Source organism: Hemiscyllium ocellatum, chromosome 38 (genome assembly GCF_020745735.1).
Source record: "Hemiscyllium ocellatum isolate sHemOce1 chromosome 38, sHemOce1.pat.X.cur, whole genome shotgun sequence".
NCBI classification, from domain to species: domain Eukaryota; kingdom Metazoa; phylum Chordata; class Chondrichthyes; order Orectolobiformes; family Hemiscylliidae; genus Hemiscyllium; species Hemiscyllium ocellatum.
In genome coordinates, this window is record NC_083438.1 from 39067710 (window position 1) to 39085129 (window position 17420).

General features: G+C 53.8%; 1 protein-coding gene across 1 annotated transcript in view; it reads left to right on the forward strand.

Annotated features, from left to right (window-relative positions):
- The window catches only part of LOC132833932 (B-cell receptor CD22-like), an 89434-nt gene that overhangs the window by 12245 nt on the left and 59769 nt on the right, over positions 1–17420 (forward strand). The window contains exons 2-5 of the mRNA XM_060852611.1: positions 7099–7154; positions 8012–8365; positions 8904–9188; positions 10628–10891. Of these exons, the coding sequence (XP_060708594.1) occupies positions 7109–7154; positions 8012–8365; positions 8904–9188; positions 10628–10891 (949 nt within the window). The 5' untranslated portion in view covers positions 7099–7108. The remainder of the gene's footprint in view (positions 1–7098; positions 7155–8011; positions 8366–8903; positions 9189–10627; positions 10892–17420) is intronic.

A 17420-nucleotide genomic window follows, 5' to 3' on the forward strand; every position in this document is an offset into this window, starting at 1 on the left:
CAAGTCCTTTCCCTTAACATTTGACCTCCCAAAATCCACCTCGCACTTATCCAGATTAAACTCCATTTGCCATTGCTCTGCCCAACTTTCCAGCTGATCTATATCCCATTGACAGCCTTCCTCACTATCCACAACTCCACCCACGTTCGTGATCTCTGTAAACTTTATTAATCAGGCCCCTCACATTCTCATCCAAATAATTTCTCTCTCTCACAAACCACAGGGGTCCCAGCCACGGATCCCTGTTGAACACCACTGGACACAGACCCCCCCACCCCACCCCACAGTTACATACTCATCTGGTGGCTCAGTGGTTAACCCTGCTGCCTCCCAGCACCAGGGACGCAGGTTCGATCCCACCCTCGGGCGACTGTCTGGGTGGGGTTTGCACATTCTCCCCGTGTCTGCGTGGGTTTCCTCCGGGTGCTCCGGTTTCCTCCCACAGTCCAAAGATGTGCAGGTTAGGGTGGATTGGCCATGGGAAATTGTCCCATAGTGCCCAGGGATGTGCAGGTTAGGGTGGATTGGCCATGGGAAGTTGTCCCATAGTGCCCAGGGATGTGCAGGTTAGGGTGGATTGGCTATGGTATATTGTCCCATAGTGCCCAGGGATGTGCAGGTTAGGGTGCATTGGTCATGGGGAATTGTCCCATAGTTCCCAGGGATGTGCAGGTTAGGGTGGATTGGCCATGGGAAATTGTCTCATAGTGTCCAGGGATGTGCAGGTTAGGGTAGATTAGCCATGGGAAATTGTCCCATAGTGCCCAGGGATGCGCAGGTTAGGGTGGATTGGCCATGGGAAATTGTCCCATAGTGCCCAGGGATGTGCAGGTTAGGGTGGATTGGCCGTGGGGAATTGTCCCATAGTGCCCAGGGATGTGCAGGTTAGGGTGGATGGGCCATGGGATATTGTCCCATAGTGCCAAGGGATGTGTAGGTTAGGGTGGATTGGCCATGGGGAATTGTCCCATAGTGCCCAGGGATGTGTAGGTTAGGGTGGATTGGCCATACTTAATTGTCCCATAGTGCCCAGGGATGTGTAGGTTAGGGTGGATTTGCCATGGGGAATTGTCCCATAGTGCCCAGGGATGTGTATGTTAGGGTGGATTGGCCATGGGGAATTGTCCCATAGTGTCCAGGGATGTGCAGATTAGGGTGGATTGGCCATGGGAAATTGTCCCATAGTGCCCAGGGATGTGCAGGTTAGGGTGGATTGGCCATACATAATTGTCCCATAGTGCCCAGGGATGTGTAGGTTAGGGTGGATTGTACATGGGAAATTGTCCCATAGTGCCCAGGGATATGCAGGTTAGGGTGGATTGGCCATGGGAAATTGTCCCATAGTGCCCAGGGATGTGCAGGTTAGGGTGGATTGGCCATGGGGAATTGTCCCATAGTACCCAGGGATGTACAGGTTAGGGTGGATGGGCCATGGGATATTATCCCATAGTGCCAAGGGATGTGCAGGTTAGGGTGGATTGGCATTGGGAAATTGTCCCATAGTGCCCAGGGACGTGCAGGTTAGGGTGGATTGGCCATACTTAATTGTCCCATAGTGCCCAGGGATGTGTAGGTTAGGGTGGATTGGCCATGGGGAATTGTCCCATAGTGCCCAGGGATGTGTAGGTTAGGGTGGATTGGCCATACTTAATTGTCCCATAGTGCCCAGGGATGTGTAGGTTAGGGTGGATTGGCCATGGGGAATTGTCCCATAGTGCCCAGGGATGTGTATGTTAGGGTGGATTGGCCATACTTAATTGTCCCATAGTGCCCAGGGATGTGTAGGTTAGGGTGGATTGGCCATGGGGAATTGTCCCATAGTGCCCAGGGATGTGTATGTTAGGGTGGATTGGCCATACGTAATTGTCCCATAGTGCCCAGGGATGTGTAGGTTAGGGTGGATTGGCCATACTTAATTGTCCCATAGTGCCCAGGGATGTGTAGGTTAGGGTGGATTGGCCATGGGGAATTGTCCCATAGTGCCCAGGGATGTGTATGTTAGGGTGGATTGGCCATACTTAATTGTCCCATAGTGCCCAGGGATGTGTAGGTTAGGGTGGATTGGCCATAATTCATTGTCCCATAGTGCCCAGGGATGTGTAGGTTAGGGTGGATTGTACATGGGAAATTGTCCCATAGTGCCCAGGGATATGCAGGTTAGGGTGGGTTGGCCATGGGAAATTGTCCCATAGTGCCCAGGGATGTGCAGGTTAGGGTGGATTGGCCATGGGATATTGTCCCATAGTGTCCAGGGATGTGCAGGTTAGGGTGGATTGGCCATGGGATAGTGTCCCATAGTGCCCAGGGATGTACAGGTTAGGATGGATTGGCCATGGGAAATTGCCCCAAGGTGCCCAGGGATGTGCAGGGTAGGGTGGATTGGCCATGGGAAATTGTCCCATAGTGCCCAGGGATGTGCAGGTTAGGGTGGATCGGCCATGGGAAATTGTCCCATAGTGCCCAGGGATGTGCAGGTTAGGGTGAATTGGCCATGGGAAATTGTCCCATAGTGCCCAGGGATGTGCAGGTTAGGGTGGATTGGCCATGGGAAATTGTCCCATAGTGCCCAGGGATGTGCAGGTTAGGGTGGATTGGCCATGGGGAATTGTCCCATAGTGTCATGGGATGTGCAGGTTAGGGTGGATTGGCCATGGGAAATTGTCCCATAGTGCCCAGGGATGTGCAGGTTAGGGTGGATTGGCCATGGGAAATTGTCCCATAGTGCCCAGGGATGTGCAGGTTAGGGTGGATTGGCCATGGGAAATTGTCCCACAGTGTCCAGGGATGTGCAGGTTAAGGTGGATTGGACATGGGAAATTGTCCCATAGTGCCCAGGGATGTGCAGGTTAGGGTGGATTGGCCATGGGAAATTGTCCCATAGTGCCCAGGAATGTGCGGGTTACGGTGGATTGGCCATGGGAAATTTTCCCACAGTGTCCAGGGATGCGCAGGTTAGGGTGGATTGGCCATGGGAAATTGTCCCATAGTGCCCAGGGATGTGCAGGTTAGGGTGGATTGGCCATGGGAAATTGTCCCATAGTGTCCAGGGATGTGTAGGTTAAGGTGGATTGTACATGGGAAATTGTCCCATAGTGTCCAGGGATGTGCTGGTTAGGATGTATTGGCCATGGGAAATTGTCTCATAGTGCCCAGGGATGTGCAGGTTAGGGTGGATCGGCCATGGGAAATTGTCCCATAGTGCCCAGGGATGTGCAGGTTAGGGTGGATTGGTCATGGGGAATTGTCCCATAGTGCCCAGGGATGTGCAGGTTAGGGTGGATTGGTCATGGGGAATTGTCCCATAGTGTCCAGGGATGTGCAGGTTAGGGTGGATTGGCCTTGGGAAATTGTCCCATAGTGCCCAGGGATGTGCAGGTTAGGGTGGATTGGCCATGGGAAATTGTCCCATAGTGCCCAGGGATGTGCAGGTTAGGGTGGATTGGCCATGGGAAATTGTCCCATAGTGTCCAGGGATGTGCAGGTTAGGGTGGATTGGCCATGGGGAATTGTCCCATAGTGTCCAGGGATGTGCAGATTAGGGTGGATTGGCCATGGGGAATTGTCCCATAGTGCCCAGGGATGTGCAGGTTAGGGTGGATTGGCCATGGGAAATTGTCCCATAGTGCCCAGGGATGCGCAGGTTAGGGTGGATTGGCCATGGGAAATTGTCCCATAGTGCCCAGGGATGTGCAGGTTAGGGTGGATTGGCCATGGGAAATTGTCCCATAGTGCCCAGGGATGTGCAGGTTAGGGTGGATTGACCATGGGAAATTGTCCCATGGTGCCCAGGGATGTGCAGGTTAGGGTGGATTGGCCATGGGAAATTGTCCCATAGTGCCCAGGGATGTGCAGGTTAGGGTGGATTGGCCATGGGAAATTGTCCCATAGTGCCCAGGGATGTGCAGGTCAGGGTGAATTGACCATGGGAAATTGTCCCATAGTGCCCAGGGATGTGCAGGTTAGGGTGGATCGGCCATGGGAAATTGTCCCATAGTGCCCAGGGATGTGCAGGGTAGGGTGGATTAGCCGTTTTAAATTGCCCGTAGTGTTAGGGATATGTGAGTCAGGGGGAATGGGTCTGGGTGCGTTTCCCTTCGGAGGGTCGGAGTGGACTGGTTGGGCCGAAGGGCCTGTTTCCACACTGGAAGTAATCTAATCTAATTCCACAGCCTCCCCATTCTCTCGATGACGAAATTGCTACTCATTTCAGTCTGATCCCATCTCCTTTAGACTGTGGCCCCTGGATCAGGGCTCTCTGACTGCGACCATTGTAAACATCATTCCTGACTTCACGCTGTCCAATCAGAGTAGAATTTCACACATTTTAGCACTCCCTCAGCACTGACCCTCCGACAGTGCCCACTCCCTCAGCACTGACCCTCCGACAGTAACCACTCCCTCAGCACTGACCCTCCGACAGTGCCCACTCCCTCAGCACTGACCCTCCGACAGTGCCCACTCCCTCAGCACTGACCCTCCGACAGTGTCCACTCCCTCAGCACTGACCCTCCATCAGTGCCCCCTCCCTCAGCACTGACCCTCCGACAGTGCCCACTCCCTCAGTACTGAACCTCCGACAGTGCCCACTCCCTCAGTATTGACCCTCCGACAGTGTGGCACTCCCTCAGCACTGACCCTCCAACAGTGTGGCACTCCCTCAGCACTGACCCCACCGACAGTGCCCACTCCCTCAGCACTGTCCCCACCGACAGTGCCCACTCCCTCAGCACTGACCCTCCGACAGTGCGGCTCCCTCAGCACTGACCCTCCAACAGTGCCCACTCCCTCAGCACTGACCCTCTGACAGTGCGTGACTCCCGCAGTACTGACCCTCTGACAGTGCCCACTCCCTCAGCATTGACCCTCCGACAGTGCGGCACTCCCTCAGCACTGACCCTCCAACAGTGTGGCACTCCCTCAGCACTGACCCCACCGACAGTGCCCACTCCCTCAGCACTGACCCTCTGACAGTGCCCCTCCCTCAGCACTGACCCTCCAACAGTGCCCACTCCCTCAGCACTGACCCCACCGACAATGCGGCACTCCCTCAGCACTGACCGTCTGACAGTGCCCACTCCCTCAGCACTGACCCTCTGACAGTGCCCACTCCCTCAGCACTGACCCTTCAACAGTTCCCACTCCCTCAGCACTGACCCTCCGACGGTGCCCACTCCTTCAGCACTGACCCTCCGACAGTGCCCATTCCCTCAGCACTGACACTCCGACAGTGTCCACTCCCTCAGCTCTGACCCTCCGACAGTGCCCCCTCCCTCAGCACTGACCCCCCCGACAGTGCCCACTCCTTCAGCACTGAACCTCCGACAGTGCCCACTCCCTCAGCACTGACCCTCCGACAGTGCGGCTCCCTCAGCACTGACCCTCCAACAGTGCCCACTCCCTCAGCACTGACCCTCTGACATTGCGTGACTCCCGCAGTACTGACCCTCCGACAGTGCCCACTCCCTCAGCATTGACCCTCCGACAGTGCGGCACTCCCTCAGCACTGACCCTCTGACAGTGCCCCTCCCTCAGCACTGACCCTCCAACAGTGCCCACTCCCTCAGCACTGACCCCACTGACAATGCGGCACTCCCTCAGCACTGACCCTCCGACAGTGCCCACTCCCTCAGCACTGTCCCCACCGACAGTGCCCACTCCCTCAGCACTGACCCTCTGACAGTGCCCCTCCCTCAGCACTGACCCTCCAACAGTGCCCACTCCCTCAGCACTGACCCCACCGACAATGCGGCACTCCCTCAGCACTGACCCTCCGACAGTGCCCACTCCCTCAGCACTGACCCTCCGACAGTGCCCACTCCCTCAGCACTGACCCCACCGACAATGCGGCACTCCCTCAGCACTGACCCTCCGACAGTGCCCACTCCCTCAGCACTGACCCTCCGACAGTGCCCCCTCCCTCAGCACTGACCCTCCGACAGTGCCCACTCCTTCAGCACTGAACCTCCGACAGTGCCCACTCCCTCAGCACTGACCCTCCGACAGTGCGGCTCCCTCAGCACTGACCCTCCAACAGTGCCCACTCCCTCAGCACTGACCCTCTGACATTGCGTGACTCCCGCAGTACTGACCCTCCGACAGTGCCCACTCCCTCAGCATTGACCCTCCGACAGTGTGGCACTCCCTCAGCACTGACCCTCTGACAGTGCCCCTCCCTCAGCACTGACCCTCCAACAGTGCCCACTCCCTCAGCACTGACCCCACTGACAATGCGGCACTCCCTCAGCACTGACCCTCCGACAGTGCCCACTCCCTCAGCACTGTCCCCACCGACAGTGCCCACTCCCTCAGCACTGACCCTCCGACAGTGCGGCTCCCTCAGCACTGACCCTCCAACAGTGCCCACTCCCTCAGCACTGACCCTCTGACATTGCGTGACTCCCGCAGTACTGACCCTCCGACAGTGCCCACTCCCTCAGCATTGACCCTCCGACAGTGTGGCACTCCCTCAGCACTGACCCTCTGACAGTGCCCCTCCCTCAGCACTGACCCTCCAACAGTGCCCACTCCCTCAGCACTGACCCCACTGACAATGCGGCACTCCCTCAGCACTGACCCTCCGACAGTGCCCACTCCCTCAGCACTGTCCCCACCGACAGTGCCCACTCCCTCAGCACTGACCCTCTGACAGTGCCCCTCCCTCAGCACTGACCCTCCAACAGTGCCCACTCCCTCAGCACTGACCCCACCGACAATGCGGCACTCCCTCAGCACTGACCCTCCGACAGTGCCCACTCCCTCAGCACTGACCCTCCGACAGTGCCCACTCCCTCAGCACTGACCCTCCGACAGGGCCCACTCCCTCAGCACTGACCTCACCGACAATGCGGCACTCCCTCAGCACTGACCCTCCGACAGTGCCCACTCCCTCAGCACTGACCCTCCGACAGTGCCCACTCCCTCAGCACTGACCCTCCGACAGTCCAGTTCTCCTTCAGTATTCACCCACTGACAATGCGACACTCCCTCAGTCCTGAGCCCCTCAGATGTCTGCCTTAATACGGTTGGTTCAGACAGAGAGTATGAATTTCAACAATGATGATGTAAATCTTTTCATGATTTGTCTCCATTTCTCTTCAGGTCTTTGCCAATGAAGTGGTTCCTCCTCTTGTCACTGCTCCTGCCTTCAGTCTGTGGTATGTGTCTCTCTCAATGTACATCTACATATATAGAGGAGCCTTGTGAGAGAGGAGGGGAGACAGAGCGAGAGAGCGGGGTGGGGGAGGAGAGAGACGTGGGGAGAGAGACACACAGAGAGACAGCAAAAGGCAGAAAGGATGAGGAAATATCAGTCGCAAAGACAGACCCTAATTAGAAATTGGAATGTGGAGAGACTGGGATATTATGAAGGGCAGCATGTTAATAGGTTAGACTGGGTGGGATATTAAAGGGAGCAGGGAGTGAGGGAAGAGTGGGATTAGACTGGGTGGGATATTAAAGGGAGCGGGGAGTGGGTGGGAGAGTGGGATTAGACTGGGTGGGATATTAAAGGGGGTGGAGAGTGAGGTGGGAGAGTGGGATGAGACTGGGTGGTAATAGCAAGGGCAGCAGATGCTGGAACCCAGAGTCTAGATTAGAGTGTTGCTGGAAAAGCACAGCAGGTCAGGCAGCATCCGAGGGGCAGGAAAATCGAAACTTCGGGGAAGTCCCCTTCATCGGGAATTCGAGGCAGGCTGCACTCCCTACCCTTGCAGCCTCCTCCAGCCCCCACTTCCCATCGCTCCATCTTTGGGACCATGCTGTCCACTCCCCAGCTGTGCTGAGCTCAGGAATTTTCATTAAAATCTCTGGCCCCCTGCCCCTGTCCCTCTCGTTCTCACCCACTGACCTGATGCACTGTTTTTGCAATGTCCCTTCTCCCTGGGCCTTGCATCGCCTGTTTCCTGATATCCCCTGGGGTAGCTCGGAGTGAAATATTGCCTGGTTGATTGAAATGCCTAGTTGTTCTATCATGTTAACGGTGCTACATGAATGCACAATTGATCTGTTATAGGTTTTGGGTACTCTCCATGGAGTGTTGAGGCCCCCAGGACTGTAGAAGGGGCCGAAGGGTCGTGTCTGATGATTCCTTGCAAATGCCGCTATCCCAGCAATTCCAACATCCAGGCAGTCATGTGGTTAAAGGGGGAAAAGGTCAATGGGACTCTGGTGATCTCTTCCAACGGGGACTCGGACCGCAGGTTCAAAAACCGGGCCACCCTCGTGGGCGACTGGCGGACAGGGAAGGATTGTAGTTTGAAAATAAAAAACCTACAGAAAAGTGATGAAGGGATTTATCACTTTCGAATGACTGGTCCAGACACAAACAAATATTCAGATCCCAACGGTGTCTCGATAATCGTTGTGGGTGAGTTTAAAACTACTTCTCTTATTAATATAGATTGGGCTGGAGGGGCAGAATGGCCTCCTACTGTTCTGGTCAGCCGTTCTGAGAAACTGCCAGTTCCAGTCTCCGTATCCTTCAGTCAGACCCACACTCGGAGCACCGTGCACAGTTCCAGTCTCCGTATCCCTCAGTCAGACCCACACTCGGAGCAACGTGCACAGTTCCAGTCTCCGTATCCCTCAGTCAGACCCACACTCGGAGCACCGTGCACAGTTCCAGTCTCCGTATCCCTCAGTCAGACCCACACTCGGAGCACCGTGCACAGTTCCAGTCTCCGTATCCCTCAGTTAGACCCATACTTGGAGCACCGTGCACAGTTCCAGTCTCCGTATCCCTCAGTCAGACCCACACTCGGAGCACCGTGCACAGTTCCAGTCTCCGTATCCCTCAGTCAGACCCACACTCGGAGCACCTGTTTCTCTGTGCCTGTATTTGCTGATTGGCAGTGAATAGTTTTTCTTGACTGAACCCTGTGCCTTGATTGGTCTTTCCTGTGAAGATGCTCCTGAGTTGGTGAAGATATCAGCTCCAGCTGTTCTGCAGGAGAATGTGCCGGTGAGTTTGAACTGCTCGGTGAGTTTTCTGTGCCCTGGCTGGCTCCGCTGGATTGACACTGAGGGACTGAACATATCTTCATCACACCGAGAGATCCGTCAATCCCCAACTGGCAGCACCATCCTGAAGTTCACCCCGTCTTACCGGGACCACGGGAGGAGTCTCAGATGTGGCTTTAAAACAGGCAGCGGTGAAATGACCGGCGCCAACGTGACGTTAAACGTGTTGTGTAAGTACATGGAGATTTAACCCATTACCTCCTGGCTTGGAATGCTCAGTGTCAGCACTGACCTATCCCCTTCACTCAATCACAAGATCCATTCAGAGACATGAAGAGGACATTCGGCCCATCCATTCAATACTGGCTGTCAATCTCTCAGTCACATTCCCCAGACAAGAAGAACAAACTCCTCCTATTTAATCATCTCAAATGATGTCTCCAAGACAATATTTACTGCCCCCCTCCCCCCGTCCCTAGTTGCCCCCCTTGGGAAGGTGGGGGTGAGCTGCCTCCTTGACCCGCTGCAGTCCATGTGCTGCAGGATAGACCCACAATGTCCCTGAGGGAGGGAATCCCAGGATTCTGACCCAGGAAGGAACGGCCAATAGATTTCCAAGTCGGGATGGGGAGGGGCTCGGAGGGGAACTTGCAGGGAGGGTGGGGTTCCCATGTACCTGCTGCCCCTTGTCCTACCAGATCGAAGTGGCCGTGGGTTTGGAAGGTGCTAACAGAGAACAGCCTCCCAGCTCGGAGCACAGCGAGTGTGGGGCCAGACTCAGGATCGATCAATAAAACTACTTCTCAAAGTTCCAAATGACAAATTCACCGCTCACGTTTATCCCTCCTGGAATAAAACTACTTCTCAAAGTTCCAAATGACAAATTCACCGCTCACGTTTATCCCTCCTGGAATAATCTCCTGGAAAAGGAGAAGTTTTGTTCTTAATTATCAGGAAACACCTCCATCCTACAGTGTTGCTGCTCTTGTCTCTGGACAGAGCAACCCAGTCCCCGTTATTCCCAACCTAACAAACATTATTGCCAATGTGCAAAACATTGTTGAAAGGGGCTGAATGGCCAACAACGAACAATCAATCCGATCCGAGAGCTGTCAGTCATCCAAACACACGAACGGTAAAGTTCAGGTGGTGCTGAGGGAGTGGGCACTGTCACAGGGTCAGTGCTGAGGGAGTGGGCACTGTCACAGGGTCAGTGCTGAGGGAGTGGGCACTGTCACAGGGTCAGTGCTGAGGGAGTGGGCACTGTCACAGGGTCAGTGTTGAGGGAGTGGGCACTGTCACAGGGTCAGTGCTGAGGGAGTGGGCACTGTTGGGGGGTCAGTGCTGAGGGAGTGGGCACTGTCAGAGGGCCAGTGCTGAGGGAGTGGGCACTGTCGTAGGGTCAGTGCTGAGGGAGTGGGCACTGTCGGAGGGTCAGTGCTGAGGGAGTGGGCACTGTCGGAGGGTCAGTGCTGAGGGTGTGGGCACTGTCGGAGGGTCAGTGCTGAGGGAGGGGACACTGTCACAGGGTCAGTGCTGAGGGTGTGGGCACTGTCGGAGGGTCAGTGCGGAGCGAATGGGTACTGTCGGAGGGTCAGTGTCGAGGGAGTGTCGCACGGGAGGAGGGTCCCTTTCCTGGGTGACTTTTCCCTGCTATCGTATTCGTCAGATGCTCCAAAGGATGTCTATGTCAACTCCCGCCAGTACACCCCGTTCCGTGTCGGGCAATATGTGGCACTGCAGTGCCTGGCGAGCAGCAGCAACCCCCCGGTACAGAGTTACACCTGGTACACCGGGTCGACAATGCGGTATGAACACGGCGCATTGAAGCAGGTGAGGATTCGCCATTCTCAACAGGATCTCACGTTCCGCTGTGAAGCCCGGAATTCTGTTGGCACAGCTTCCTCCGATGTAGTCAAACTGGAGCCTTTAGGTATGTTTCAGGTACTCCCTCCCTATCTCTGTAACCCCCTCCAGCTCCTACACCCCCTCTCTATCTCTGTAACCCCCTCCAGCCCCTACACCCCCTCCCTATCTCTGTAACCCCCTCCAGCCCCTACATCCCCTCCCTATCTCTGTAACCCCCTCCAGCCCCTACACCCCATCCCTATCTCTGTAACCCCCTCCAGCCCCTACACCCCCTCCCTATCTCTGTAACCCCTTCCAGCCCCTACACCCCCTCCCTATCTCTGTAACCCCCTCCAGCCCCTACACCCCCTCCCTATCTCTGTAACCCCCTCCAGCCCCTACAGCCCCTCCCTATCTCTGTAACCCCCTCCAACCCCCATTTACCTCTCTCTGGTCTCGGGGAATGCTATCGTTGTTTTGAGTGGGTGGGGGATTAAAGCTGGATATTGTGGTGAGGGATGGGACGGGCAGACGGAAATGGTGATGGGGGCGGAGAGAGGATAGAGAGTCGGGGTTGGGTTGGCTGGGTGAAAGATAATGTCATTCCGGGCTGGCGTGGTGTGGAATTTCTTTACCCAGGGAGTAGCCAATCCCGGAAGGTTTGTGCCTGGAACCCATTCCTGATGAAGGGCTTGTGCCCAAAACATTGAATTTCCTGTTCCTTGGATGCTGCCTGACCTGCTGCGCTTTTCCAGCAACACATTTTCGGCCGTGGATCTGTTCATGTTACAGACATGATGAGACTTGGCGAATGTGTGTTAATGAAGGGCAGCCATTATCGTCCTGATGATGGAAGCACACATAGAACATAGAACATAGAAAGATACAGCGCAGTACAGGCCCTTCGGCCCTCGATGTTGCACCGACCGAATCCTACCTAACCTACACTAGCCCAATAACTTCCAAATGCCTATCCAATGCCCGCTTAAATGACCATAAAGAAGGAGAGTTCACCACTGCTACTGGCAGGGCATTCCATGAACTCACAACCCGCTGTGTAAAGAATCTACCCCTAACATCTGTCCTATACCTACCACCCCTTAATTTAAAGCTGTGTCCCCTAGTAACAGCTGACTCCATTAGCGGTAAAAGGTTCTCAGTGTCGACCCTATCTAAACCCCTAATCATCTTATACACCTCTATCAAATCTCCCCTAAACTTTCTCTTCTCCAATGAGAACAGCCCCAAGTGCCTCAGCCTTTCCTCATAAGATTTTCCTACCATTCCAGGCAACATCCTGGTAAACCTCCTCTGCACTCGTTCCAATGCGTCCACATCCTTCCTATAGTATGGCGACCAAAACTGCACACAATACTCCAGATGAGGCCGCACCAGAGTCTTATACAGTTGCAACATGACCTCAGGACTCCGGAACTCAATTCCTCTACCAATAAAGCCCAGTACACCATATGCCTTCCTCACAGCACTATTTACCTGGGTGGCAACTTTCAGAGATCTGTGTACATGGACACCAAGATCCCTCTGCTCATCCACACTACCAAGTAGCCTACCATTAGCCCAGTACTCCATCTTCTTGTTACTCTTACCAAAGTGAATGACTTCACACTTAGCTACATTGAATTCCATTTGCCACCTTTCTGCCCAGCTCTGCAGCTTATCTATATCCTGCTGTAACCTGCCACATCCTTCCTCACTGTCCACAACTCCACCGACTTTTGTGTCATCCGCAAACTTGCTCACCCAGCTTTCAAGCCCCTCCTCTAGATCATTTATAAAGATAACAAAAAGCAATGGTCCCAAAACAGATCCTTGTGGTACACCGCTGGTAACTGCACTCCAAGATGAACATAGTCCATCAACTACTACCCTCTGTCTCCTTCCAGCCAGCCAATTCCTAATCCAAACCTCTAATGTATCCTCAATGCCATACCTCCGTAGTTTTAGCATTAGCCTACCATGGGGTACCTTATCGAACGCCTTACTAAAATCCATATACACAACATCTACTGCTTTACCCTCGTCCACTTCCTTAGTCACCTTCTCAAAGAACTCAATAAGGTTTGTGAGGCACGACCTGCCCTTCACAAAACCATGCTGACTATCCTTGATCACATTATTCCTATCCAGATGTTCATAAATCTTATCCCTTACAATTCTCTCTAAGACTTTGCCCACCACTGAAGTCAGACTCACTGGCCTATAGTTACTAGGGCTATCCCTACTCCCCTTCTTGAACAAGGGGACCACATTCGCTATCCTCTGGTACTATTCCCGTTGACAATGACGGCATAAAAATCCAGGCCAAAGGCTCTGCTATCTCCTCCCTAGCTTCCCATAGGATCCTAGGGTAAATGCCATCAGGCCCAGGAGACTTATCTATTTTCATCCTCTCCAATATTCCCAGAACCTCTTCCCTGCATATTTCCAGGGCATCCATTCTAATTATTTGTGACTCCACATTCACATCAGCAACAGTGTCCTGTTCCTGAGTGAATACTGATGAAAAGTATTGATTTAGTGTCTCTCCAATCTCCTCCGCCTCCACACACAACTTCCCACTACTATCCTTGACTGGACCGATACCTACCCTAGTCATCCTTTTATTCCTGACATACCTATAGAAAGCCTTTGGGTTTTCCCTAATCCTACCAGCTAAAGACTTTTCATGTCCCCTCCTTGCTGCTCTTAGCTCTCTCTTTAGATCCTTCCTGGCTACCTTATAACTCTCAATCGCCCCAACTGAACCTTCACGCCTCATCTTTACATAGGCCGCCCTCTTCCCTTTAACAAGGGATTCTAATTCCTTACTAAACCACGGCTGCCTCACAAGGCCCTTTACACCATGCCTGACTGGTACATACTTATCGAGGACACGTAGTAGCTGCTCCTTGAATAATCCCCACATCTCATTAGTGTTCTTCTCTTGAAGCCTGTTTTTCCAAGCCACACATCCTAAGTCATGCCTCACTGCATCATAATTTCCCTGCCCCCAGCTATAACTCTTGCCCTGCGGCGCACACTTATCCCTCTCCATCACTAAAGTAAAAGTCACCGAGTTGTGGTCACTGTCCCCGAAGTGCTCACCTACCTCCAAGTCTAACACCTGGCCTGGTTCATTACCCAGATCCAAATCCAATATAGCCTCACCTCTTGTTGGCCTGTCGACATATTGTGTCAGGAAACCCTCCTGCACACATTGGACAAACACCGACCCATCTAATGAACTCGAGCTATAGCTCTCCCAGTCAATATCTGGGAAGTTAAAGTCCCCCATAACAACCACCCTGCTACCTTCACTCTTTTCCTGAATCATCCTCGCAATATTATCCTCTACTTCTCTAGGACTATTAGGAGGCCTGTAGAAAACACCTAACAGGGTGACCTCACCTTTCCTATTTCTAACCTCAGCCCAAACTACCTCAGATGGCAAGTCCTCTTCCATCGTCCATTCCACCGCTGTAATACTATCTTTGACAAGCAATGCCACACCTCCCCCTTTTTTACCCCCATGTCTGATCCTACTAAAACATTTAAACCCTGGAACCTGCAACAGCCATTCTTGTCCCTGTTCTACCCACGTCTCTGTAATGGCCACAACATCGAAGTCCCAGGTACCAACCCACGCTGCAACTTCACCTACCTTATTTCTTATACTTCTGACGGGCCGAATCGCCTGCCGCTGCTCCTCATTCCCCTAGCAGCCTTCCGATGGGCTGAAGGGCCTGTTTGTTTGTTGGTACTTGCTGTCATAGGCCTCAGTGGCTTAGGAGTTGTATGTAAACCCCATTCTACGTCCATTCAGCCCATCGAGCCTGCTCGCCTCTCCTGTCAGATTGCAGTTAATCTGAATTCTCCCTGCTCCCTAACCATGATAACCTCTCACCCCCACCCCACCTTTACATACAACACCAGGGAGTACAGCCCAGGATCAGGCCCTTCGGCCCATCATGTTGTACTGAACATGACGCCAGGCTAAACCAATCTACTTCTGCGGCCTTTGGCTCCCTATCCCTCCATTCCTTGGATATCCATGTGTTTATCTAAAAGCCCTTTCAAACCCCTCCCCCCCACCATTGTATCTGCCCCCCACCCTTGTCAGCGTGTCCCACACTCCTCCATTTCAACTCTGGGAAGACGATTATAACTGTCAGACCCTATCTCAGTATCTCATACTTCTACGGGCTTCTATAAAGTCTCCCCTCAGCCTCCAGGGAAAAACAGCCTGAGTTTTTCCAGCCTCTCCTTACAGCTCATCCCATCTAATCCTGGCAGCCTCCTGGGAAACCCCTTCTGCACCCTCTCCCAAGCCCCTAGACCCTTTCTGGAACGTGGCGACCAGAACGGGCGGCATGGTGGCACAGTGGTTAGGACTGCTGCCTCACAGCGCCTGTAGACCCGGGTTCAATTCCCGACTCGGGCGACTGACTGTGTGGAGTTTGCACGTTCTCCCCGTGTCTGCGTGGGTTTCCTCCGGGTGCTCCGGTTTCCTCCCACAGTCACAAAGATGTGCGGGTCAGGTGAATTGGCCAAGCTAAATTGCCCGTAGTGTTAGGTAAGGGGTAAATGTAGGGGTATGGGTGGGTTGCGCTTCGGCGGGTCGGTGTGGACTTGTTGGGCCGAAGGGCCTGTTTCCACACTGTAAGTCTAATCTAAACTGAACGCAATTTTTTCAGTGCGGCCTAACCCAAAGTCTGACAACACAGCAGCCTGACCCCCTGACTCTTGTACTCAATTCCCCACCCAATACAGACAAACACACTGCACGCCTTCTCCCCCCACCCTATCTACCGTGTGGCCCCTTTCAGGGAGCGGTAGTCTCGAACCCCATGGTCCTTCTGTATATTAATGCTGTTCAGGATCCTGCCACGAACTCCATCCTTTCCCTCAACATTTCATTTCGCAAGTGCAGCAGCTCACACTTACCCAGGCGAAACTCCATCTGCCTTTTCTCCAGCCTGACTTGCTTCGGAAGAGCGTGTCCCCACATCTTTTCAGATTAGATTTCTTACAGTGTGGAAACAGGCCCTTCGGCCCAACAAGTTCACACCGACCCGCCGAAGAGTAACCCACCCAGAGCCATTCCCCTACGTTTATGCCTTCACATAACACTATGGGACAATTTCCCACGGCCAATCCACCCTAACCTGCACATCCCTGGGCACTATGGGACAATTTCCCATGGCCAACCCACCCTAACCTGCACATCCCTGGACACTATGGGACAATTTCCCATGGTCAATCCAACCTAACCTGCACATCCCTGGACACTATGGGACAATTTCCCATGGCCAATCCACCCTAACCTGCACATCCCTGGACACTATGGGACAATTTCCTATGGCCAATCCACCCTAACCTGCACATCCCTGGGCATTATGGGACAATTTCCCATGGCCAAACCACCCTAACCTGCACATCCCTGGACACTATGGGACAATTCCCCGTGGCCAATCCACCCTAACCTGCACATCCCTGGGCACTATGGGACAATTCCCCATGGCCAATGCACCCTACCTGCACACCCCTGGGCACTATGGGACAATTCCCCATGGCCAACCCACCCGAACCTGTACATCCCTGGACACGATGGGACAATTTCTCATGGCCAATACACCCCAAACTGCACATCCCTGGGCACTATGGGACAATTTCCCATTGCCAATCCACCCTAACCTGCACATCCCTGGGCACAATGGGACAATTTCCCATGGCCGATCCACCCTAACCTGCACAACACTGGGCACTATGGGACAATTCCCCATGGCCAACCCACCCTAACCTGCACATCCCTGGGCACTATGGGACAATTCCCCATGGCCAACCCACCCTAACCTGCACATCCCTGGACACTATGGGACAATTTCCCATGGCCAATCCAACCTAACCTGCACATCCCTGGACACTATGGGACAATTTCCCATGGCCAATCCACCCTAACCTGCACATCCCAGGACACTATCGGACAATTTCCTATGGCCAATCCACCCTAACCTGCACATCCCTGGGCATTATGGGACAATTTCCCATGGCCAAACCACCCTAACCTGCACATCCCTGGACACTATGGGACAATTTCCCATGGCCAATCCACCCTAACCTGCACATCCCTGGGCACTATGGGACAATTCCCCATGGCCAATGCACCCTAGCCTGCACATCACTGAGCACTATGGGACAATTCCCCATGGCCAATCCACCCCAACCTGCACATCCCTGGACTCTATGGGACAATTTCCCATGGCCAATCCACCCTAACCTGCACACCCCTGGGCACTATGGGACAATTCCCCATGGCCAACCCACCCGAACCTGTACATCCCTGGACACGATGGGACAATTTCCCATGGCCAATCCACCCTAAACTGCACATCCCTGGGCACTATGGGACAATTTCCCATTGCCAATCCACCCTAACCTGCACATCCCTGGACACTATGGGACAATTCCCCATGGCCGATCCACCCTAACCTGCACATCCCTGGACACTATGGGACAATTTCCCATGGCCAATCCACCCTAACCTGCACAACACTGGGCACTATGGGACAATTTCCCATGGCCGATCCACCCTAACCTGCACATCCCTGGACACT